Source organism: Vanessa cardui, chromosome 5 (assembly GCF_905220365.1).
Source record: "Vanessa cardui chromosome 5, ilVanCard2.1, whole genome shotgun sequence".
NCBI lineage: Eukaryota > Metazoa > Arthropoda > Insecta > Lepidoptera > Nymphalidae > Vanessa > Vanessa cardui.
The window spans coordinates 15,531,071-15,555,016 of record NC_061127.1 but is presented as its reverse complement, the minus strand read 5'-3'; the positions used below and the strand labels follow the sequence as shown (position 1 = coordinate 15,555,016).

Here is a 23,946-nt window from a genome sequence, read left to right as displayed (position 1 = left end):
TAAGTAAATATTTTCATTTTATTAAATTAAAACTCGTTATCGCTGAGAGCTGACGTCCTGCCTGGGTGAGCGCTCGTCAGCCTCAGTTCACTTTCGGAGGAGCTGCCCAGCGATCCCTCTGAACCGTCCCCGCCTTCTTCTCCTGTACATAGACATAACTGTTTGCAAACTCTTATACCTTGAGTCTTATTATAGGTAGCAATTTATTTTAGGTACATGCTTATTAAATCACGTTCATACAAAATCAAGTACATTATTTCCTGATACCATAAACTTTTCAGGTTCGGTTACTAAAACATTGTAACAAAATACAACATGGTCATTAAGTACTAAGATTACTGAAATAATTAAGTAATGTTTACAAAACAAAACAAAAAAAATATCGTTATTTCTTATAACGTTATTATTGCACAAAACGTAATGAAAATGTGTGCGTGAAAGAATGTCTCGTAAAGGTCTCACTGTGCACGAGGTCGGCGTAGTCGTCGACGCCGGCCAGCGTGCGCGTGGCGGGGCGCGGCCGCGACCAGCGCCCGCCGCCCTCGCCTGCGCACCAAAGGCTCTGGGTAGGTACTAGGCAATACTAATGTCGTGTCCCAAATGGAAGTACGAGGGAAAAAAACCATAACAACGTCTCCTTACAATTTGTGTCTCTTTAAGGGTTCGCCTATTATAAGAAAAGGTACAAATTTACAAACAAGAGGACCTCATTTTTATTTATTGAATCTATGGTCAACTTTTATATTGCGTTATCGACAAATTGTACTCGAGTTATGTCTGGATATCGCTAACTATATGGTGCTTGGAACATTTTTCGAAACTTCCCATATGAGTAACTATTGATTTAAAAAAATATATCATGTACATGAAAAGGTAATAATTAAAAATGGATATACCATAAATCTGTGCATCAGACAGATCAGTGTCGGAGCTGGATCGGTCCAATTCCTCGAGGGACTCCCGAGCTTGCATGCTCCCAAACGCTTGTCTTGCGTCCGGACCAGTTCCTTAAAGAATCGCGGTATTTTTATATAAAGAGCATAATATGAATTCGAATAAAAAACACAAACACAAAGTAAAAATTATAAAGGGCATAATATGAATTCGAATAAAAAACACAAACACAAAGTAAATATTACCAGCTGTCTTGATTCGGAGCCTAGTCCTAGGTCTAGTAGCTGGACGCGGCTGCTTTACAGGCTCTTTGCCTTCGTCACTGGAATCCATGTCATCTGATAGACGAAATATGTTAACAATTATTTTTACAGTAAAAATATTGTTGTTTTGACATTATTTTTGTTTACGTAAATGATCTATCTAGCCTATTTTGGGTTCAGTATTACGCTGGCTCACTCACCCTTTTAGCCAGACCACAACAATGCTAAGTATTGTTATTAGGTGGTAGAATAAATAATGATTGGTTAATACCTACCCAGACGGTCTTGAACAAAGGACCAACATTAAAACAAATATAAGAAAATCAAAAATATCAAAACAAATATAAGAAAATAAAAAATAACCAGAGTCACTGAGTTTCCCGAGGACGTCTTCGGCTTCATATTTATGAATTAATTGCATTATCGCCGCTTGTTGTTCTTCCGCCGCCTGAAAAAAGAAAACGATGGCTTGGATAGTGAGTGAAAAGTCAAAAAGTTAATCTATGTCAATCCTGTTCTAAAACAACAACATATCTCATCACGTGTCATAGTACCCAAAAAAGAACTCTTGTCCTTAACATAAAAATTCATATTCTACAAGAGAAGAAAAAAGAGATTAGATAAATATTGTCTTAAAAAATGCGGCAAGTCTTTTATCCTCCTATTGAGAATATCTCAATTTTTCTGACAAACCTCAGCCTGAGCAGTCTCCAGCAAACTGAGCTGATGTTTAAGCGCCTCCACGCAGCGGTAGCGGACCACGTACTGCTCCCACAGCTGTTCTATTTCCCCTTCCAAGGCTGTTAACTCGCTTTGATATGCAGGTCTAAAATAGAGACATTTTACCAAAAAGAGTGACTCCTGCTTGGCTTATAAGTGTGATCATAATAGTAAGGCTATAAAGAAGAAGAGATTTAGACAGTGCGAACTCTTCTAACTACAAAATCATTGCATGATGATATTGCTCGCTTGCGGAAGATTAATACATTAAAAATCTAATTCAAAATATACTTTATTCGAGTAGGATTTTAGAAGCACTTTTGATACTACCAGTTCGAAATGTTTATTCTACCGAGTAGAATAGCATGAAAGTCATTAATTGTTATAGATATTTAGATTTTTTGTTTCTATGGTATTAAATTTCTTACTTGATCTTCTGCACGGTATGCAGCCTCTTCTCCGCGCGCTGCAGCTCGGCCCGGCGGCGCTCCAGTTTGGCGTCGAGCGCCGCCTCGCTGGACGCCACGTTGTCTATCTGCTCGCGCACGGCGGCCACTTGGCCCGCCACTGACTCCACCGCTCGATTGAGGGCTGCCTCCAATGAGGACATGTCCAAAGGACGGGATAATGCTTTGTCGCGTTGCTCCTGTTAAAAGATATTTTACATTATCAAGCTTCTTAGTGTAGGGCTTTGTGCAAGCCCGTCTAGATAGTTTCCACACGTAACAGATGTTCTTCCGCAAAACAGTAGTACCTATATATTATTGCTTTCGGTTTTGGTATACTTGCCCATTCTCCGACTATATTTAAAAAAATAGTCCAGCGCTATGTATTACTTATAGGAACATACATAACTAAAGTAAAAAATGTGGAACTTATTTATTCGTACTTTATTTTCAGGTTCCTTAGCCAACAGATCGTAGAGGAAAGCTCCTTGAGCTGTGATATCTGTAGCCAATCCTCGAGCTTGCTTCACTTCTCCGACCTGAGAATAAGTCAACATTGATAAAATCTTCAAGTTTATACACCATAACATTTCATGAAGGATACTTACTCTTGTACTAATATCATACACTAATGGATTTGAGTCACTGTGCTGATCATCTTGGTTTGGCGTATCTAGGGCCGAACGTAGAAGATTGGCAACTTTAAGAAGTTCGCGCACGGCCCATCCATCTGCCCCATAAATCTTTTTGCCGTTAAGCTTAAGATTGGCTCGTGAGTGCTAGAATAGTAACAATAGAACAAGGAGCTTAGTCATAGAAAAATCGTTCCCATTAGGTATACAACTTCAAAATAAGATTTGAAATAAAAAGACAATTAGAATTATATGAAGAAGATCCATATTATCCGAATCGAGATGGCCCAGTGGTTAGAACGCGTGCATCTTAACCGATGATTGCAGGTTCAAACCCAGGCAAACACCGCTGATTCATGTGCTTAATTTGTCTTTATAATTCATCTCGTGCTCAGCGGTGAAGGTAAACATCGTAAGGAATGCTGCATGTGACAAATTTCATAGAAATTCTGCCACATGTGTATTCCACCAACTCGCATTGGAACAGCGTGGTTTAATATGTTCCAAACCTTCTCCTCAAAGCAGCAGTGGGAATTTACAGGCTGTTGTTGTTGTTGTTGTTGATGTTGATCCATATTAGGAACCTATACATATAAGGCTTACTAACAAACAGTTCAGTAGCGTGTGTGACCATAGCGACCCGCTGTTCAACTGTATCCTTCCCGCCAGCCAATGTCGCGTCTGGTTCAATTCTTGCGGCAAGCCATCTCAAACAGGATTCTACCAGCTCCCAGTTAGGATTACGGAAACTTTCCAATGATATTTGACGAGGAAAACCCAGAGCTCGCATTGCTTCACTGAAATCTAAAAATATTTTTTGTTAGACATATAAAATATAAATCAGGCGAATAAAGTCAGTGAATAGAACACCTAAAGATCGTGGGTTTTATTCAGGGAATAACAGCGAAATTAAACTTTCATACGCTTAGTTTTTGTAATATATTTCACATTTTGTAAAAACTGCCAGCACCTTGAAGCATAATAAAAACAATAAAGTGTATCTTATGATAAAGGTTTAATATAAATCTTACCAATATAATAATAATTATATTGCCATTGTAGTAATACTTACTTCTCAAATCTCTGTACGACATTTCTTTAACAGAATGTCTATATTAAATCTAAACCAGCAAGTAAAAACAATTGACTTGACTAACAAGGTTGTTTATTTAGCGTTTCTATGGTAACGGATTCGACCATGCTGTACGTGGTGTTGCCAGAATAAGTAAATTTGCTTGAAGTAAATAATACATCGTCGCAAAGCTTTATCAAGAATAACCTTTAATAAAATAAAGTCTCAACTTTTCTGTTCACACTGACAGTGATAGTGACAGTTAAGAGAAACAGTAGGTAACTTAGGCTTAGGTATTTTCTGCAAAGTGGTCACCACCGTTCATAGAAGCATTCAGTCTGCAAGAAACATTACTCATTTCACTGGTGCTGTTTAGCGATCTGAATTGAATAGAATATCTGATGAGCGGCTGATACCCATGCGGGCTTGTACAAAGCCATAAAAACACGTAATCTTAGGTATAATATACAAAATAAATAAATAATAGTAAAATTGTGTAAAGTTAAGCTAAGCTGTTTAAAAATTTTAAATGTATAATGAAACAAACAAGGAATATTAATACATTTTTTTATTTTATACTCCATTCTAACTACTATAGGCAAATACCTAAAACGACCAACTACTGCTATTTGAAAAGACGTTTGTACGTGAATCCACTAACAAATGCGAGAGTGCCGTTTATAGATTGTAGGCGTCGCAAAGCACGCTACAATAATAAGTTCCTCTACAAAGTACGGACTTAAAAATATTTTATTGGTAATACATGATTATCACTAAAAGCTAACACTTCACCCACTTACTCTAGTTCGACTAAGAGTTTAAATCTATAACTATATATATTGTATACATATATAAGTTAGATATTTTATAACGTGCATACATACATTTATTTTAATATTTTATAAGAGACGTTTCTTAAGCATACGTTTTACTTTAACATGAAGGAACCTCTAATGTGATAAAGGTATATATTATAACCCCTACCCCTACCGTCTAGTGACACTACGACAATTTCCTACCAAATGTATCCTGTGTGATTGTTATGTGATTACAATTTGTAAAATGATAGTTATGGTGCTTATAAAATATAATAGTATGTATTAGATATACATGAATTCCTTCTTAGCCTTCAACTTGCATGCTTATAAATTCCATATACCAACACAAATTATTTCTCAAATGATGAATGTCTGTCAATCTGCTGCCTGGAGCTGCCTGCACATCAGAGTACACTTTACAAACATATAGCCTCTAAACCAGTGACACACAGACACACAACTCTTGTCATATATTATTTAAAGGCAGTGCCTTTAATAATATAATAACATAACAATTTTTTTTACATGCATAAAATTTGTCTCATTCTAAATAATAGACGAAGAAATCCAACTTGCCACAGACACTTATGAGTGTCTGTGGCAAGTTGGAGCAGCGTGCAGTATAGGTTATGACCTATAAGAAATAAAAAAAATAAAGAAAAAAAAACAAAAGTTACAATTATTTATTTTTATTAAGATATCTAACAAACTAATTAATCCTTATTATAATTTAAATTGGGCACACCGCAACAGTATTTGTAATTTAAACAAGTTTTTATAACCTGATCGTTTATTTGACCTGATTGAATGTATAACTAGTTTTCACAATATATTTAAATTACTAAAACTGTTGCCACCATTTTGATAAAAACATTTTTCAAAATGGTATCTACTAATCTGAATTCATGGTGAGCGGCAAATTAGTTTCCCGAAATATTTATTGCCAGCAATATTTGTATAAAACCTCTTTACTGTCAATGTTGGTTTTCAAATTATACACTACTGTCCAAAAAAAGCGTGTAGTATTTCAGGGTTTGTGTATGTCAGTTTCCTTATCACCTGAACTATTAAATGCCTTAATACATTTAGATATATGATATTGTTAGAATCCTTACATTATCCCCAGTGACACTGGTTTTTGTTATAAGTATTTAGTTTTTAGTGTTTTTGGCAGTGTTAATGTTACCATTAGTAAAAAGTTATACAAATAGCAATTTAATATTTTGGGAAACCTTCTGTCGGGAATAGAATTCAGTTAGTATTTAAATGTATGCCCAATTTAATAAAAAAATCATAAGTCTACAACAGTAGGCGGCTGTCTCTGAGCGCGCCTCAAAGCATCTTCACGTTTAATGGCAACACGCAGCCGAGACGCCTTTAAATGCCTGGAATTAAAAACATTAATATTTTATTGAAACGGTTTATAAAATAATACTTAGAAAATAGTTGTTGTTAATTAGTTTACAAAGTGAGTAAAATTATATTAAAAAGAAAGCTTTTTCTTCAATGTCACAAAAAAAAATAACTAAACACAAACATTTGAAGTGGCAGAGTAGCCTAGTATACATATAGTCATCATGAGAATGAAACAAGCAAGGTAAATGATTTCTCATCAGTTATACATTTGTGAAGATTATCATATTCATAAGTATAGGTAGGTGTGAAGATTATCATATTCATAGATATAGGCAATAAATGCAGTCAAAAGCACAGGGTGGTAACACTGTCAACCTCCAAAATGTAGGATAGATTGATTAGAAACCCGTAAGGGTCACCAGCAGAGATGGCCCAGTGGTTAGGACATGTGCATCTTAACCAATGATTGCGGGTTCAAACCCAGGCAAGCACCGATGATTCATGTGCTTAATTTGTCTTTATAATTGATCTCATGCTCAGCGGTGAAGGAAAACCTTGTGAGGTAACCTGCATGTGACAAATTTCATAGAAATGCTGCCATATGTGTATTCCACCAAACCCAGATTGGAACAGCGTGGTGGAATATGTTCCAAAACCTTCTTCTTAAACGGAGAGGAGGGCTTTAGCCCAGCAGTGGGAATTTACAGGCTGTTGTTGTTGTAAGGGTCACCATAAACCATCCTATACTATCTGTAATATTTTACAGTATAATAAATATTAGATACTAATTACCTTTGTCTGATGCGTTCAGCAGTCTCTGGAGAAGCTTCTTTCTGAGTAACTGAAGCTTCTCTTATTATATTTCTAAGTTTTTGGAGGCAGTCTGCCAGATTTAACTGCTGTGACCTAGTCACATCTGAGCGCAGAATCAAAAACCCTTCTTTCGATAACTTCTTACCATGCTGAAAATAATATCATAAAAAACTAATTTTAATGATACATATATCAATCATATCAAATTTTGATTTATCTAGCTAAATAACCCTTTATTATATATAGCTATTTTTATAAACCTTTATTTAACTAAAATCTCTTTTAGAGTGTTAAATATACAAAGTTTCATATTTAAGCTAAACTGTGTATCTTTTCACTTTTATAAGTAATTTTATTTGTTTCTTTTATACTGTAGAAGTTTTAACTTTGAATATATAAAAATAAGTGTAATATATCCATATCAGATTTACGTATATATCAAAATTTGAGTAGTTTGTGATAGTCTCAGCTTACCAGCTCCAGCATTTTTTCTCTGATCTCTTTAGGGATCCAGTCAGCCTCTTCAACTTTAAACCTTAAATCCACTTTAGTATGGACCTGAAATATTAATACAATCGGTTTCATTAAAAATTTTGATTAAAATTAGTAAATAATAACTAGGCTAGTCAGAAACTAGATATATAAGTTCTGTTTTGTTATCAAGTTGTTTAGTATTAGTTTTAACATTTGTCACAAAACATATCAGAGCACCCAGGGGAGAACTTAAGCGAGCAACATTGATAGCAGGTAATTAAATTTAAATGATAATCAAAAGTCTGTGCGCTTTTAATGGATTTAGTTAACTATTAAATAACCAAAAAGTAAGAAAGACCAATAGATAATAACAAGACATAAATATCCCTAACCAACCTTGTTCACATTTTGCCCACCAGGCCCCGAGCTAGCGCTATATTTGATATCCAACTTGTCGATCGGTATATATCCTGAGAACTTTTCATCTGGATTTGGAGTCTGAAACATATTACAGAATTAGCTCTGTTCTCCTTGTCACTACGAGACTATTACTAAGTTTATTTAATTAATACTTACAAAGGCAGGTGTAGTCAGTTTAAGAGAACTGTTAGGATATAGTGTTTCTAAAGATATAGAGCTCTTGTAAGCCATGGACCTTTGCAGCAGTGTTGAATACTGACCGCTTTGTCCGATTAAGCGCATAACGTGCGTACGTACTGGCGCGAAAGCCATTTTATCAGTTGTATTTTACTTAATTTACAATAGAAATATCAATAGCATAATATTTTTAATAAAAATAACCTTATTCCGATCTTCTATTGCAAGTTTAATTTATAAGATGACACTTGTCAGTTAGTGCTATTCTGACAATTGACATAATATGTCACTGTCAATGTATTACTTTTTAATATCCAATAAATTCATATGTGCTCTGTCGGCACAACTAAAAGCCATTACACCAAGAATTTAATTAAATTGAATAATTCATAAGCAATAAATACATATACAATATGTTTGTTCGAACAACTTTTAGAATTTTGTGGGGTTAAACTTTACTGCTTAAGATTTTCTGAACTCTTATATTATGATGAAAATGTTACGTTTAGAACTGCCAGTTCCGAAAATCAGAACTGTGTGCGACGGCGTGAAATATTGTGATTCTGCAAAACTTCATCAAATCTAGACATCTGGTCTATAACACGTAAAGGCTTAGTCGATAACGATATTAAAAAGCTATATATATATCTTCTTCATCATCATCATCAGGCTGATCTTGTCCACTGCTGGACATAGGCCTAAGTCACGCCACTGTGGTCTTTCTCCGGCTACTCGCATCCAGTTCCTGCCTGGCGTCTTGCGTGTAGTAACGATATACGTCACTCCACCGTGCCTGAGGACGTCCTACACCACGTTTGCCGAGACGCGGTCTCCGCAAACGTATCCGGCTCCGTATGTCATGTAGGGCGCACTGGTAGAAGACTTTCGTCTTAAGGCACTGTGGGATCGACGATGTAAGGATTCGACGTAGCTTCCCAAACGCTGCCCAACCCAGCTGAATTCCTCTATTCACCTCGTCCTCAAGGTTGTTTCTACCTAATCGCAAAGTCTGCCCGAAGTAGGCATATTTTTGGACAACTTCGAGGACGGTACCGTGTATTAAAATCGGTTCCTGTAGAACATGTTCATTGAACATGACGTTGGTTTTATCCAAATTCATCAGTAGGCCGCTACGCATAGAAGAAAAGAGTCAGCTCGTTCCGCTTTTGTTGTAGGTCCTGTAGCATTTCTGCCACAATGACGATGTCGTCTGTGAATTTTAAGTGAGAGATGTATTCGCCATTGATGTTGATGCCAAGTCCTTTCCAGTTCAGCGTCTGGAACATCCTTAATTGCATTGGTGAGCAGTTTGGGGGAAATAACGTCTCCTTGTCTCACTCCTCGATGCAATGGTATGAGATTTGTTTGCTGATTCTGTACTCGGAGGGACATGGTGGCAGCTTCATAGAGAATCTCTTTCAACCGAGTCAAAGGCCTTCTCATAGTCAACGACTGCAAGACACAGGGGCCGATTATACTTATGGGACTTCTGTATAATCTGCCGCACTGTATGAATGTGGTTTATGGTGCCGTATCCGGTCCGAAACCCGACCTGTTCCGGGGGTTGAAATTTGTCGATCTTCGCGCAAGATTCGTGATCACTCTTGAAAACAGTTTATATACGTGACGTGAATAGGGATATGGGACGATAGTTCTTCAGCAGGGTTTTGTCTCCCTATTTAAAGAACATGACGACCACATTCCTACTCCACGCCTCCGGAGTTCTCCCTTCGAAGAGGACAGAGATAAAAGGTTCTGGAGTTCCTTGAGTACCGGATTACCTCCTGATTTTAATAACTCTGTAGTAATACCGACCTCTCCAGGGTCTTTTCCATTTTTAAGCTGTTTAAGAGCAATCTCGATTTCGCCCAAGACTGACTCCAGGCAGGTCTTCTGAGAAATGGCGTGTAATTGTAGCTCTAGAATCCTCATTTTCGGGATCAGGTCGAGATGCATGCGATGCGTATAACCAGCCGTAGAAGTCCTCTACTTCCGAAAGTACTGCTGGCTTGGAAGAAACGACTTTTCCACTTGCTGTGGTCACCTTCGTCAGGTGGCTCCTTCCAAGAGATTGTACGAATACCTTAGACCCCCGATTCTGCTCAATAGCTCTTTCTATTGCAAGAGCGTTGGAGCACCGAAGGTCGTGTCATACGCGCCTGCTGATCTCTTGGTTTAATTACCGTTTCTCTGACGAAGTGACAGGTGGGTTTTCACGTTGTTTCTTCATGAGCCCTAAAGTCTCTTCCGAAAGGTTGGACTTCCTGCCCTTACGCTGCATGCCACAATATCTCGTGCCTTCTTTCCTGAGAATTCGAACTATATTTTCTAGGGTTTGGTTTACGTCTGTTGTGAGTTTCACGGCAGCGAATCGGTTCTCCAGGTTTGACTGGAACGTTTCAGATCCCGCAATGGTTTGGAGCAGCTTTGGTCGGAGCGTGGACTTCAACAGACGGACGCGCTCGGCCTTAAAATCGATATTCAGAGAGCCTCGGACAACAAAACTCGGTGATCACTACCTGTATTGAACCTGTTGATCACTGAGACGTCTCTGAATAAGTGCCTTTTGTCTGTCATGATGAAGTCTATCTCATTTTTGGTCATAGTGTCGGGGCTTTGCCACGTCCACTTCTTTTTAAGAAGGAGTTCATCAAGAAGAGCACCTCCCGTTCGAGGAAGTGGACAAGCATTTGCCCCCTATGATTCCTGCTTCCAATTCCATGGGGTCCTACTACAGTTCTGTACTCCCACTTTGGGGTTAAAGTCCCCCATGACAAAGTTGTAGTGGGTTTTCGTGGTGAAGTGGAGGACCCTCGATATGTCATCGAACATTTCCTCCACTTCATGGTCCGAGTGTGTCGAGGTCGGTGCGTACGCTTGCACCACCTTGAGGCTATACCTCTCGGTGCCTATAATATGGTACCTATAATATGGTACGCTACCCTGTTCGACACACTGGAGATTTCCACAGCATGAGTTAATAATGTCTTTAATTTTTTTTTTTGGAATAAAGTTTGGTTTCGATTTCGAAAAATAATAAATTCGTAAATATAAATGTAGGTAGAATATTTTTCACCCAGAATTGTTTATCATATAACATCGAAATTAGACACATCTGTCAAAAGAATATTCTCTCGTTAAGATTATAAGTATATTATATCGCAATTGTTAATCACTGTATTGTAACTAATTAAACAAATTATGCATTTCTGCTAAACACATAATTTGTTGAACAATTATGATTAGAAAAAAATAGTTGAAGAGATCAAGCGATAGATAGCTACGCACATAAAAAATCAAATGAGTATAAATTCACTTTTACAATCTGTGTGCTTTTGAACTTTTTTTGTAAAGTTCAATAAACGAATCTTATATTTGCACATTGGCAATTTTCTAATAACTTTGCCATATTATATTCTTTTATAAAATAAATATTTAACAACAACAACATACATTACTCTGATCCGAATGTAAGTAGCTAAAGCTGTTTGCTGTAAAGTGTTATGGAAAATCAGAAGTAACGACGGTACCACAAACACCCAGACCCTAGACAACATAGAAAACTAATGAACCTCATCGACCGGCCAGGAATCGAACCCGGAACCTCGGGGTGCCGTGCCAGTGAAAACCGGTGTACACACTATTCGACAATGGAGGTTTTCAAAATTTACACACAGTTTTTAATTGTTCGCGACTCCATAAACATAGTTTACTAGATTTTAAACCAAAACACAAGAGAAACGCACTGAACATTAAAGAGAAGCAACAGTAACTACTAAAAAATAGTATCTACTAGAGTGCTCATGTTTTACCTAAAAATTAATGTCGTTGATCATATTATGACTGTTTCGATACTATAATTTGATTGAAAATGTAATAATTATACCGTTCGGTTGGTGGTACGAGTACCTTTAAGTTTCAGTTGAGCTCAGAACTTGGATATGATTTCACCACGAGCTCGAATGTGTTTTGTTGAATACTATGCCAAAAATGTATTATTCATGTGGCAATATTTTTTTAAAAACATCACAATTTTATGCGTTATATTTCAAGATAGTGATCTATGAAATACGTTTTATTGCTAAGGATAATTAAAATTAATATATTAAGATTTAATTCTTTATAGTTTTTAAAAAAATATTTTAGAAAAATGCATTCATGCTAACGGTATTTTTCATTTTGGCATTTTAAACAACTACGGAGAAAGAGAGTGTATATTTTTATATGGTCTAAAATAACTCGTTTGCATTTCTAATAAAGTGCAAAAGAGCATATCTTAAGCTATTCGTATCAGGCAGCTTGTAATACAATTACCAGTTTTATACTCTTTAAGAAAAAAATGTAATGTATAAATGCGCGCGAGTTTCACGCTCTGAATGATTTAATTAGGATCTCGTTCCACTCGGTGGCGCCCTCTCTCGTTTCTACGAGACTATTTAGACAATAATTTTATCAGCATTGACGCGCTTTATGATAGTAACTGTACTTTTCACCGGCAGCCACTAACAGGCTATCTGATTAATCTGATTTACAATAAAATTTACACATTTTTGAATGCATTTTCTCGAAAGTAACAATTATATATTTGTTTATAGACTTACTAATCTCTTTATATCGAATATTAACCGATGAATTGTTGTTTTTTTAATAACACAACGGTAAAAACTAATTTATGGAATTTTTTAATAATTATTTGGTGATACGAACGATTTAAACTTTAATCTTCGAAAGTCAACAGTAACTCTTATGCCACGTATAAATTTGTTAAAAGCGTAACTACATGGAATATGAGTACTTGCTACGTCTTTTATATACCACAAAAGCATAAAATATTAACTAACTGTAATTAATATTATTTTATATGGCATTGCATTTAATACTGGCATGTAACACTATTTCTTATTTTAAATATGATTGAGTTGTCATTAGAAAACAATTAGACGATTGCGTGGCATTATAACAAAAGATAGAGAGATTGGAGCATCATTGTAAAACATAATATTATTTTGGCCATCCCGAACTACAGAAATTACAATAGCGAATATTTACATTAAAAGCGGGAGAAATTACGTTAAGAAACTACTTATATAATGGTATTATTTACTTAAACATTGTCCGAAACGCGCTACATCTTCTGATGTAAGTTTTAGTTTAGAAACTTTTTAAGTAAGGCGATAAACAAATAAACAAAATAGTCGAGATGGCCCAGTGGTTAGAACGCGTGCATCTTAACCGATGATTGCGGGTTCAAACCCAGGCAAGCACCGCTGATTCATGTGCTTAATTTGTCTTTATATTTTATCTCGTGCTCAGCGGTGAAGGAAAACGGTGAAGGAAAGTTGAATATGTTCCAAACCTTCTCCTCAAAAGAAGAGGAGGCCTTTAGCCCAACAGTGGAAATTTACATACTGTTTGTGTTTGTTGCTGATAAACAAAAAGTTTTCTCATTTAAGATATTAAGGTCCTAACGATGGGCTTATAATGTTCATTGAAATAAATGAAAATAATATCTCATACGAACTATCTGTTACACTGTTAACAGTTTTTTGTTACTTATGTTAAATAAGCCGTTATCTTACACGAATATCTACTATACATCGGTTGTATTAATTACTGTAATCTTGTTCAATTGCAAAACTTCGTCAAATTATAATTCATACAAATTTATACGCGAAATGTCTATTGAAGCGAAACGTCCTACTATGTTTATGTGATCACAAAGACGTCGTTTATTGTATTTTATTTAGACGCGGCGTAACTTTTGCTTGACTATTCGTAATTATTATGTTAATGCAAATTATAACGTTCAATTTAGCTTTCTAGCAGTGAAAGATTTTCGGTCTAGTAATCTCTGAATTTACCATATTTAATTGACCAAAAACATATATACACAATTTCTCCTTACAATTGTATTAGGTACCTACTCGTAGAAGAATTTACATTCATTTATTTATAGTAGGACAGTTGACAAGTCATTTTATTATTATATTATCTGTGTATTTATAATATGTCTCCTAACATAATGTTATCTGTGTACCAATTAAAAAAGAAACGAAATCAAAGAAAAAGTTACGGAAGCAAATTGCAGTTGAAATAAAGTTAATGATTTGCACGGGAAGTCCGTTGTTTTTAGGTTGTAATAAAAACCAGGGACAAAATATCTATTATTATTAATTAATTAAATTGAATACATACTTTAACATATTTTAAGGTTTCAAATTTCACATCACATCAGCCCGTTTTTGTCCACTGCTCGGCCTCCAAGTTTAAAATTTAATAATCGTTAATAATTGTCAGGTAGGTAGGTATATATTAAAAAAATAGTAAAATTAGTAAAATTGTCTGTGTCTAAATATTTTCTTTTCCTTTTGGCTATATCTTGCAGTATGTAAGAAAGATATTTATGAGGTTTTCTGCTGGAGTGCTCAGTTATAATAATTAGTGCAAAAGAATACTTTTCCTAAAGCACATAACACAAGCCATTTTGTATTTAATATCAAGAATTATTTTTTAATTAATAATTATTTATACTAAGTCGTTATCTAAAACGCTAGTCATCTTATATGCATAACAATTTTATCTGGAGAGCTTTTTTTATTCAGCAATACTACTAGATTCTCCTTCAAATTACTTAATAAATCTATATTCTACTCAATAAAATTAGATTTTAAAACTTAAATCAAGCTACTTTAACTACCTGACCAGTTCAGTCAGCTCATTGATCTTTAAAAAACACTAATTTCCTATCGTTACAATAAAACAGTGTAGAGATTTTCATTCGTCGATTTTTTTAAACTGTATATTTTATCTGTAACAGTGCAAACCATTAATTAAAAATATAGCTTTAGACCATGTTATTTATTGCTCCACATTTACAACAGTAAGTAATTAACTCAACATTCTGACGGAAAAAGCGCGCTTAAGCCGTAACTAGAGTAAAATATTTTTTAAATATCAAACTACAAATGAATATATAAATGAAATGGCAAAACTTAACACTCAAATGTATTCAGATCTAAGGTTCGATGAACTCGCTACTGACGCTCTTATTACTAACACTTGCAAATCATTTTCGAAAGATATTTTGTTCTGTAATTAATGAGCTAAAAATGTGCGAAATAACTGCGTTTGCGCATCATTAGAGCTATCTTATCGGACACTTTCCTAAATGTTCTCGCATTACAAGAAACAGCAACTGGTTGCGATGAAGGATCGTTATCATTAATTTCCTTCAACACTGGACGTTATATTGTTCGCCTCACTCATGAAACGTAGTATATGGAAAACGATATTTTTGTTTTAATCCATTTTTTTTAAATTAAATGACTTTATTAGTTACATGACAAAATAATAAATGCTATATTTTAAAAGCCCGTAATATCGCTACTAAAATGTTACTGCTTTTACTTTTAAATTTTAATATTTGTTCTTCTATATGTTGCAACACGTTATAGTAGATATGATAAAACATGTGTTCGTCAGTACCTCTGAAGGCTATACGTAGAAAGGACGCTATGCGAATGTCTTTGTAACATACCATGCAGTTGTATATAGTAACGAATACATAAAATAATATATTCTAGCATACTTGAAGTGATAATAAATAATAATACACATTTATGCTGCAAGAAATGTGCGAAATAAACCATGGAAGCATGTTATGTCCCTTACACTTATGGTAATTACTGACTTACTCACTATTTATACCGTTAAATATCTCATTAGTGAATGGTACCTAAACAGGCGGATTGGCTCAGAGAACTACAACCAAATAAATTTTATAGAGTCAAATCAAAGAATTCTTTCATGTGAAAGCTAAAACCTACAAAAATCGCAATAACATCAGTACAATTTCTCAATTTTAATTAACATTACACTTATTTACTGTCAAAATAATAACAGTCACCACTGATTCGGAAAGTAATATACCCTGAGTTGAGAAACGGCTAATCCAATTTGCTATAAAAACTTATGAAAAGAGATCCAGCATAAGGTATAAGGAAAATGAAAGTAGGTAGACCAACTTTCTAACGAAATTTTTAGCTTCAATTTTGATGACAACAATAAAAAAAGAACCTTTCACAACTTTGTGTAAACGTATACATTTCTGTACCTTAAGTTTATGGTCTTACGAAATGGTGGGTAAAATAAAATACCAGGACAGCTGACAAGTAAATGAGGAATCCGATGGTAAGTGCTCATCTCCGGCCATAGACACTGGAATTGTAAACGGAAGTTACATTGTTGTGCTGACTGTGGGATCTGTGTTGTTAAGTCCCGTGTGCTTGTAATTATGCCGTCTCAAACAACTGGATGATTGGTGTTAATGTAGTTCGTGGGTAACCGAGCCTGCATTTTGCACTGAGACTGTTCAAATTACCTGAATCGGTAAATGCATAGCTCTACATCAATAAGGATTTTAATTGAATCCCTAAGCTATATATTTCGTGAGGCATTTTGATTCTGAATCTTCTCTAACTGTTCACAATATCTGGATCACAAAATTGACTAGGAACCTTCTTTAATCGTTAATAATTTTACAAGGAGGCACTTTTTATTTTCGCCACTGTGATAAGAACATGAATCTGTCTATGGTGGTATCTGTATTAGGTTTTGTTGGGAAAAATAAATAAATCGCTAGGTTTCCCTACGCAGTAATATGAAAGCAAATAAACGTTTGCTCTAAAACTTTTTTACGACGCCGTAATTCTGTATGCGTTTAAAACAATACATAGAACATAAGTTGTTTCGAACGAGAAAAAATAGCCATAGAGCAACGTATTTTGTTGAGTACAAATACAATAAATTTTTATAAATAAAAAAAAACCGCCTTCAAAAATGAACTAAAAAGAAAAAAATAATCAGTTACATCCATATCCAATTTACGATTTTTTAAATCACCTCTCAAAGTCGGTGCCAACATTGCTAATATAGGTACATAATACATACATACAAAAACTAAATCTATATATAATAGTTAATACGTTTTGATTTATCTTCTATTTAAGTTAAATATCGGAAATCTTAATCTAAATCTTTGGCCAGTACTGCACGTGAGGCGGTACCGCTGCTTTCATCAATTATGATAATGTCCGTCCGTGCGTCGCGGCGAGATGCGCACGCGACTGCTTTCCGAATTCCGTACATTCGGCTTAACGATGCCTGTCCTGACATACAATTTGTTAACATTCGCTTTACAACCGTTTTGCCGACATATTTTTGTAATATTATGATATGTTTTATTTTTTAACTTATCGACTTTTGTCAGGCGCACTGAAAATGTCTATGGTACTTTTGTTATTTTAATTGTAACGATTAAAAAGTTATCATGGCTCATTGAATGTATTTAAAATAAAGTATAATAGTGTTACCAATTGTCAATTATTCTAAATAACTCATGAGTATTTTCATCTTTAGGGCATTTTGGCTGTACCAAGAAACTTTATTGATGGATCCATTGATCCATCAATAAAGTTTCTTCGTTTTTATTTTCGTTTCCATGTTATTTACAAAATGAGTATCTAATTAAATTGATATCTTGGAAGACAACAGTAACTTGCAAATTAAAAATTTAGTTAGCATGAATTTATTTTTCACACCAAAATAAAAGCAAATTAAACCCAAGCAGTTTATAAATTCGTAAGTTAAAATAATAATATTTAAATAGAAGTTAACCCGCCCGTAAATAACAAAGATTTCTTTTTTATATTAAAAATTCAAATTTCCGAACGTAATAAAATGAGTTAATTAAATTTTCTCTTAATAAAACCAACACGGGAGAAACGCGTCTAGATACAGAGATATGTAACAGATAATTAACTGAGACGGTTTACTAAAAACACGGCTTTCGCTTCACGCTCTTTTTCATTAGAGGATAATTAAGAGACCAGCTCAATGAGACCTCCATGGTTAACTGTTAAGCCTCTGCAAAGCTAATAACATACTCTGTAATTAAAATATTAACAGGCTACAAATGTCCCATTACTGGATAGAGGCTATACCTCTTGAAGAAAACATTGGTCCATTCCAAGTTACCAATGCGGATTTATGGAGGCACATGTGACATATACATTTCTGACTGACGCTGTTTGTTTCGATCTTTCTCTTCACTACACACACAATGAAATAGAAAAATATGTTTTAGTGTGCTCCAAAAATGCGATCTCTGTTTATGATTCACTGTTCAACTGAGGTTTGTCGTACCATTTCGATTATCATTGTCTATCTGTAACTACGTAACTTATATGATAATTAAAAAGTATGTCTTATATTTATTGACTATGAAAATTTATATGAGTGCGCACCAATTCACAGTGCATGTTTAATCGTGTGTGCTTTGATATATTAATATTGTGAAGGCAGATATCAGAGAACACTTCATGGTACCTGGCTACCCTCGCCCATGAACAGTGATGATAGAAATACAAACCGCTGCTTAAACTATTTATGCAGCGGAAACTATGGAAATCTAAGATGTCATGTCAAAACCATTCACTCACTCTTTAGACCGGAACAAAGCATTGTATAGTATTCATGCTCATTGGTAGAAAAGTTTATTTAATGATTGGGTTGTTCAGTAAAGCACAATGATTAAACATGTATGTTGAATATCATGTGACAAAGCTAAGAATTCTCAGAGCTTGTTATGTTCGTAATTGGGGTTTAATTTTTAAGCCTTATGAGCTAGCCACTTGGCAGTTTAGAGTAAGGCGTAGAAGTAGAGGAAATTAATGTCTAACATTATCCATTCTCTTAACCAGTTTACATCACTTAGGTAGGGGGTAAATATTTAAGTAGCCTTTTATGACAACTTCACTGCGTAATATTCTTTGAATAATATGCTAGATTCTCAAATATTTAATGTTTGGAAACACTGACTGAACAAAAAATTTAGTCAAAATTATATCATCATTCAATAATTTTCCACCGCACCGTTTAATCTCCATCATGTCTTCTCCATTGCACGTGACTTTGGCAAAATAATCCGTCGAAGTGACAATTTAATTGAACATAAAAAATTGGCAAGTCGAAGGTAACAATCACTAATAAATTTGATATTTTCCTAATTAACCCGTAAAGTTATTAATACTATTTAAACCCGCTAGCTAAAATATAGTCGTCTAACTGATATACGAAAACTAATGGTAAGTCTTTGGCTTTTCAATAGAAGTTGTGTTTGATTACCAAAAAGTTATAGTACTTAACTACACGATAAGAACGGAATCATAATACCGATAATTTTCGAGATAATTTAAGCCAGCGTCGACGATCGTGGCTTCCTATTTTATCATCGGACATCTCCGTGTAATCGGACCACTGTCTCGTCTATCGTCTACCGCGGGCTGTCAACATCTAGGCGTGATCTAGGCCGATGTTTTTGCATCAATTTGTATGCTATGCATTTCTCGCTTCAGCAAATGGGATTCGAAGAAATTATTGTATATCAACGAGCAAACTGGATCAGTTCGTTTACTTGTACCATGTACCCAATAAAATTTCAATTTATATCAAATTCCATATTGATGTTGTTTTTATGTAATTTATCTGCGATTATTAAAAGTACTCTTTCTTTTTAATTCAAATATTTACAATGTTTAATCAACTTATTTTATAGTCGATTTTTTTTTAAATAATACATGTACAGTACAGTGTACATCTTCATTAGAAATTTGCGTAAATATTAACGGTCAATATTATTTGACAATGCGCGGCGTACCTTGTGACCTAAGTTATCTCGGGCCTGTAATAACACTGGATCACTCACTCTTCAACTGGAACACAACATTCTAATTAATTTAAATTGGCGATAGAAATAATTGTTCTCTATATTATGAGATAATACTGAATGAGAATTTATATGGTGGATATGGTTTATATGGTTAGTTCGCTAATCACAAATAAAAATAAAAAAGAATGGTTTGAAAAATTATGATTTCTTTTGTTTATCCTTGGGATCAAAACAATAATCATAAGCATCGTCCAATCTACCCAAAGTAACAGCTACTAAATATCTCACTATGGAACAAAGGCATCCGTTTATCTTGACAAGAAATTAAGGAGATCATTCAACTATAATTAATCATAATGTTTTTCTGTGCACTAGATGAATTATAAACATAACATAAGTTATGCACAAGAAAACTCAGTGGTGCCTGCCCTGATTCGAACGTGCATTTTTCGGCTACGAATCACGTGTTCCTAACCACTGACGAGGCAGATTTTGATCAAATCTGCCAACTTGTAATTAGTGAATAAATCATGTTTATAAGACACGCACGTATTATCCAAAGTTATCACGGATTCAACTAGTTTTTATATACGTAATTAGTAGTCCGAATTTGTTCGGATAACTTAGGTAATTATTTGGAGCATGATCTCGTTGTAGGACCTGATACTGCTCCAACAAGCATTGTTTTATCACGATTAAGTTATTTGTCCATTTAACTACTAATTACTTACGAGATTATTATAACAGATTATTAGAACGCATGCATCTTAACCGATGATTGCGAGTTCTAACCCAGGCAAGCACCGCTGATTCATGTGCTTAATTTGTCTTTATAATTCATCTCGTGCTCAGCGGTGAAGGAAAACGTCGTGAGGAAACCTGCATGTGAAAAATTTCATAGAAATTCTGCCACATGTGTATTCCACCAACCCGCATTGGAACAAGCATAATCGTGGTGGAATATGGTCCAAAAACCTTCTCCTAAAAGGGAGAGGAGGCCTATAGCCCAGCAGTGGGAATTTACAGGCTGTTGTTATGTTGTTTTATACAGTTGAAATGTCAAGCAATGTGTATGAGGTAGATATTACAATAAAAGCCTCAAGACACTATTAGTAGCTGATGAACGCATTCTCAAACTTGGAAACGCTAAGATTAAGATTCGAAATGAAAATATCCACGATCACTTGACTGATTTAATCCTGTAGGGCTATTCTGGAACAAGAAATTCGACACTCACCCAGAACACGACCGTGGAATTTCATAATTGAACTTGGAAAGGTAAAACGTATAAGATTCAGATCAAAATGGCATATAACAATAAATTAGTTAGTCAACATTTCACGAGTGAGATCCGAATTGAATTCTTACAGAATCGCATTACTGGTTAGACTCGCGATATTATCTATGGTAATGCAATCGCAACTCGAGTGCAATGTTGAAAGTCGATTGATTGTTTTTCTGGTTCGCTGTCCCGTAACATTCGCTGTGAGAACAGTTATGTTATGGAAACATGTGAGCGGCATTTATTGATTTCTTCGTCTCAATTTTACACCGTTATAGTACGTTGCGATTATAGATTAAAAAAAAAAGAATTATATTTGAATTTTTTTTTGTCCTTAACGGACTATAGAAAATTTTAGTAGACAGAATCCATAGCTCAAATTAGTATATACTATATTAAATATCTGAAGACACTTTGACACATAGTATAAATATAAAACAGTAGGGTAATAAATTTTTGTACAAAAAATGTCTATATTAAAAAAAAAAAAACATTAAACTGATTTTTATTAAGAATATCACTTAACACATACAGATCATTTATTAAATAAGATCAATTAACGTTGAAGTCTGAAACATAAAAAAAACAATATTAAAAATAACTAATCTATAATTAACCATGCCCGCTAGGGATATTGGTGAAAATGTTAGATAAAATTCGTTTTCGAAATAAACAATATTTCCGGTCGGCACTGCAAGCTATATTATGACGAAGTATGAAATATTTTAGAAAAGTTTTTTCACTAGTAACAAAAAATCATTAGTAATATTGAATTGAATTGAATTGAATTGTCGTCAACTCTCATTCTCATTGCAATGATACAACATCAAACACAACACGTTTTTCTAAACCGCAACAGTTCCCAATATCTAATTTATGCAAATTGCTTCTAACTTCCAATGTTTATTGCGATTTCATTTTAGAACGGTCTAATAAACACAGTTGACAAATTAGAACTTATAATTTCAATTTATCTTTATGAACCATTGATATATGTAGCCTTTCTAAATTTTATTACAGCCTTTAACAATTAAGATTTAAAAAATGATATGAAAATTTGTTTATATTATTAGTGAACCCGAAAGCATATTAAGCAAAAAAGTTTGTTTTTTTTTACTTACATTTCATTTATTTAATAATAAATGTATAGTCAAAACGAAATCTACAAATACATATCTGTTCAACATTGTTATAAAATATTATAGGAAGATATTTATTTATTTCACTAGTCGTAAACGGTAAATATAAAAAATCTTATTTCTGAATTCAAACTTTCATGTCTTCTAAATCGTCAAATCATATTGTGTTCGCTGTTAGTGATTTGATAGGCTACGATGCAACGCAATCCTATTGGTGCAATTTGTAACGGGTATTCTGTAGCTACATTCACTCGCTTCCCCAGAACGCTCGACCGGCGCCATGTTCATTTCGTTCAGTCCGCCGCGAAGAGTCGTGGGGTTTGTACTGTCGTCATTTTAATTCTGCATTATAATTTTCCCCGGTGCTTATTTAACCGGTAGAAATTTAATTACTTATAGAAATAGGTATTAATGAGAGACAGTGTTAAGTTAATTTATGTTTGTGTTATAACCGCAAACTGCGAGTTAGACTTTTATTATTAGTGTGGTGTTTTTTTCGCGATCTACGCGACTGCATTTCTTTGGTGGTGTGTGCTAGCTGAAGTGTAAAGAGGTAAGTTTTTTATGGGTGTCTTTTTGCGGGAGTGCGTGGTTGCCGGGTGGATGGCCCGGCGAGACGGCAGGGGAGCAACTCCGAATCGATTGTCCCGGCGTAGTCGCCTGCTTACATACCTATAACGGCTACACCCTCGCTCTCCAGCCTGCAATGTCTGTACTCCGCGTTCGACCGATGGGATTATTATATACATTTGGCTTAAACTGTAATGGGGGTCTAATATATATAAAAGTGCTATAAATATAACTACTTTAAAAATATAAAAAATAATTGTATTAGTTTAATATACCTTTTAAATAGATATGTACTAGAACTTATTAATTACCTACTGAGATCCAATTAGGAAAAATTAAAATAGTTAAAATCATTTTCGTAAATATCATTCGGATGCATTGATACTGAGGGTACTTTGCCTGCATTTAACTATTAAAAATATTATTGAAGAAAACTTCATGAAAATAATAGTTTTTAAATTCTATTAATCAGACAAAGCAAGATGCAATGTCTTCAAAGATCAAGATAAGTCACGTTTTTCGATTTATAGATCGTGATCGATGTTAAACAAAAAATGTACCTACGTGATTGTACACTAAACAATTCAATAAATATTGCTAAAGAAATATTTTATCACACTTTTAATTCTAAAGATAATATAATTTTTTTTTAATCGATCTCTTTAAAATTTTAAATTTCGAATCAAAGCGTTCTAAAAAAAGTTGTCACTTGAATTCTCTTTGCAGTTAGATATTTATAGAACCTGTACTGGTCTCTTCAAAGTGCACAACAGTAGCTACCCATATAGATATAGGATGAGTGCTATGTGGCATTTCGCAGCTATGGCACGCAGGGTCGAGACTTGCTTTCTTAGACCTAATGCTTTGGAATTACATTCGTGATCGTACTATATTAACGTATTTTCTTCTCATATCGAGATGACGCGTATCAGATATTTGATAAAATTGTTGTCATATATTGGAGAAATTGTTGATAAAATCATGATTATGATTTATGAACGACATTTATTTTGAATTGACAATAATGGCGTCTTATTGTTTTTTTTTTTTTTTTAATCTAACGAAGAAAATATTTACGTGCATTTTTTATTGAAACAGGACGATAGGTTTAGATAGATTAGCCTGATGCTGTTGTAATTTTT

The 23,946-nt window shown here is 34.4% G+C and overlaps 3 protein-coding genes across 3 annotated transcripts in view; 1 reads left to right on the top strand and 2 right to left on the bottom strand.

Annotated features, from left to right (window-relative positions):
• Positions 1–26: 26 nt before the first annotated feature.
• LOC124529854 (clusterin-associated protein 1) lies at positions 27–4,122 on the bottom strand. Its single transcript, XM_047103784.1, has 11 exons — positions 4,028–4,122; positions 3,563–3,759; positions 2,932–3,102; positions 2,767–2,862; positions 2,306–2,523; positions 1,851–1,983; positions 1,521–1,605; positions 1,140–1,232; positions 897–1,007; positions 463–546; positions 27–142 (listed from the first exon to the last, which is right to left on the bottom strand). Exons 1-11 carry the CDS (start codon positions 4,047–4,049, stop codon positions 27–29), a joined length of 1,326 nt encoding a protein of 441 aa, XP_046959740.1. The 5' UTR covers positions 4,050–4,122.
• A 1,396-nt stretch (positions 4,123–5,518) lies between these two features.
• Positions 5,519–8,346, bottom strand: LOC124530004 (peptidyl-tRNA hydrolase ICT1, mitochondrial). Its single transcript, XM_047103977.1, has 5 exons — positions 8,065–8,346; positions 7,885–7,986; positions 7,489–7,572; positions 6,994–7,163; positions 5,519–6,230 (listed from the first exon to the last, which is right to left on the bottom strand). The coding sequence occupies exons 1-5, from the start codon at positions 8,218–8,220 to the stop codon at positions 6,137–6,139; spliced, it is 606 nt and encodes a 201-aa protein (XP_046959933.1). The 5' UTR covers positions 8,221–8,346; the 3' UTR covers positions 5,519–6,136.
• A 14,164-nt stretch (positions 8,347–22,510) lies between these two features.
• LOC124529651 (protein singed) overlaps positions 22,511–23,946 on the top strand; it is a 47,790-nt gene continuing 46,354 nt past the window's right edge. The window contains exon 1 of the mRNA XM_047103480.1: positions 22,511–22,787. The gene's annotated coding sequence lies outside the window, so the exon portion shown is untranslated. The remainder of the gene's footprint in view (positions 22,788–23,946) is intronic.

Excerpts from the sequence above, each read along its gene's own strand:
- LOC124530004 (XM_047103977.1), bottom strand. The coding sequence starts at position 8,220 with ATGGCTTTCGCGCCAGTACGTACGCACGTTATGCGCTTAATCGGACAA. Across the intron at positions 7,573-7,884 it reads GTGGGCAAAATGTGAACAAG|GTCCATACTAAAGTGGATTT; the intron begins GTTGGTTAGGGA and ends TTAATATTTCAG. Across the intron at positions 7,164-7,488 it reads GAGAAAAAATGCTGGAGCTG|CATGGTAAGAAGTTATCGAA; the intron begins GTAAGCTGAGAC and ends TATTATTTTCAG.
- LOC124529854 (XM_047103784.1), bottom strand. The coding sequence starts at position 4,049 with ATGTCGTACAGAGATTTGAGAA. Across the intron at positions 1,233-1,520 it reads CGGGAAACTCAGTGACTCTG|ATGACATGGATTCCAGTGAC; the intron begins GTTATTTTTTAT and ends TTCGTCTATCAG. Across the intron at positions 143-462 it reads CTACGCCGACCTCGTGCACA|GAGAAGAAGGCGGGGACGGT; the intron begins GTGAGACCTTTA and ends GTCTATGTACAG.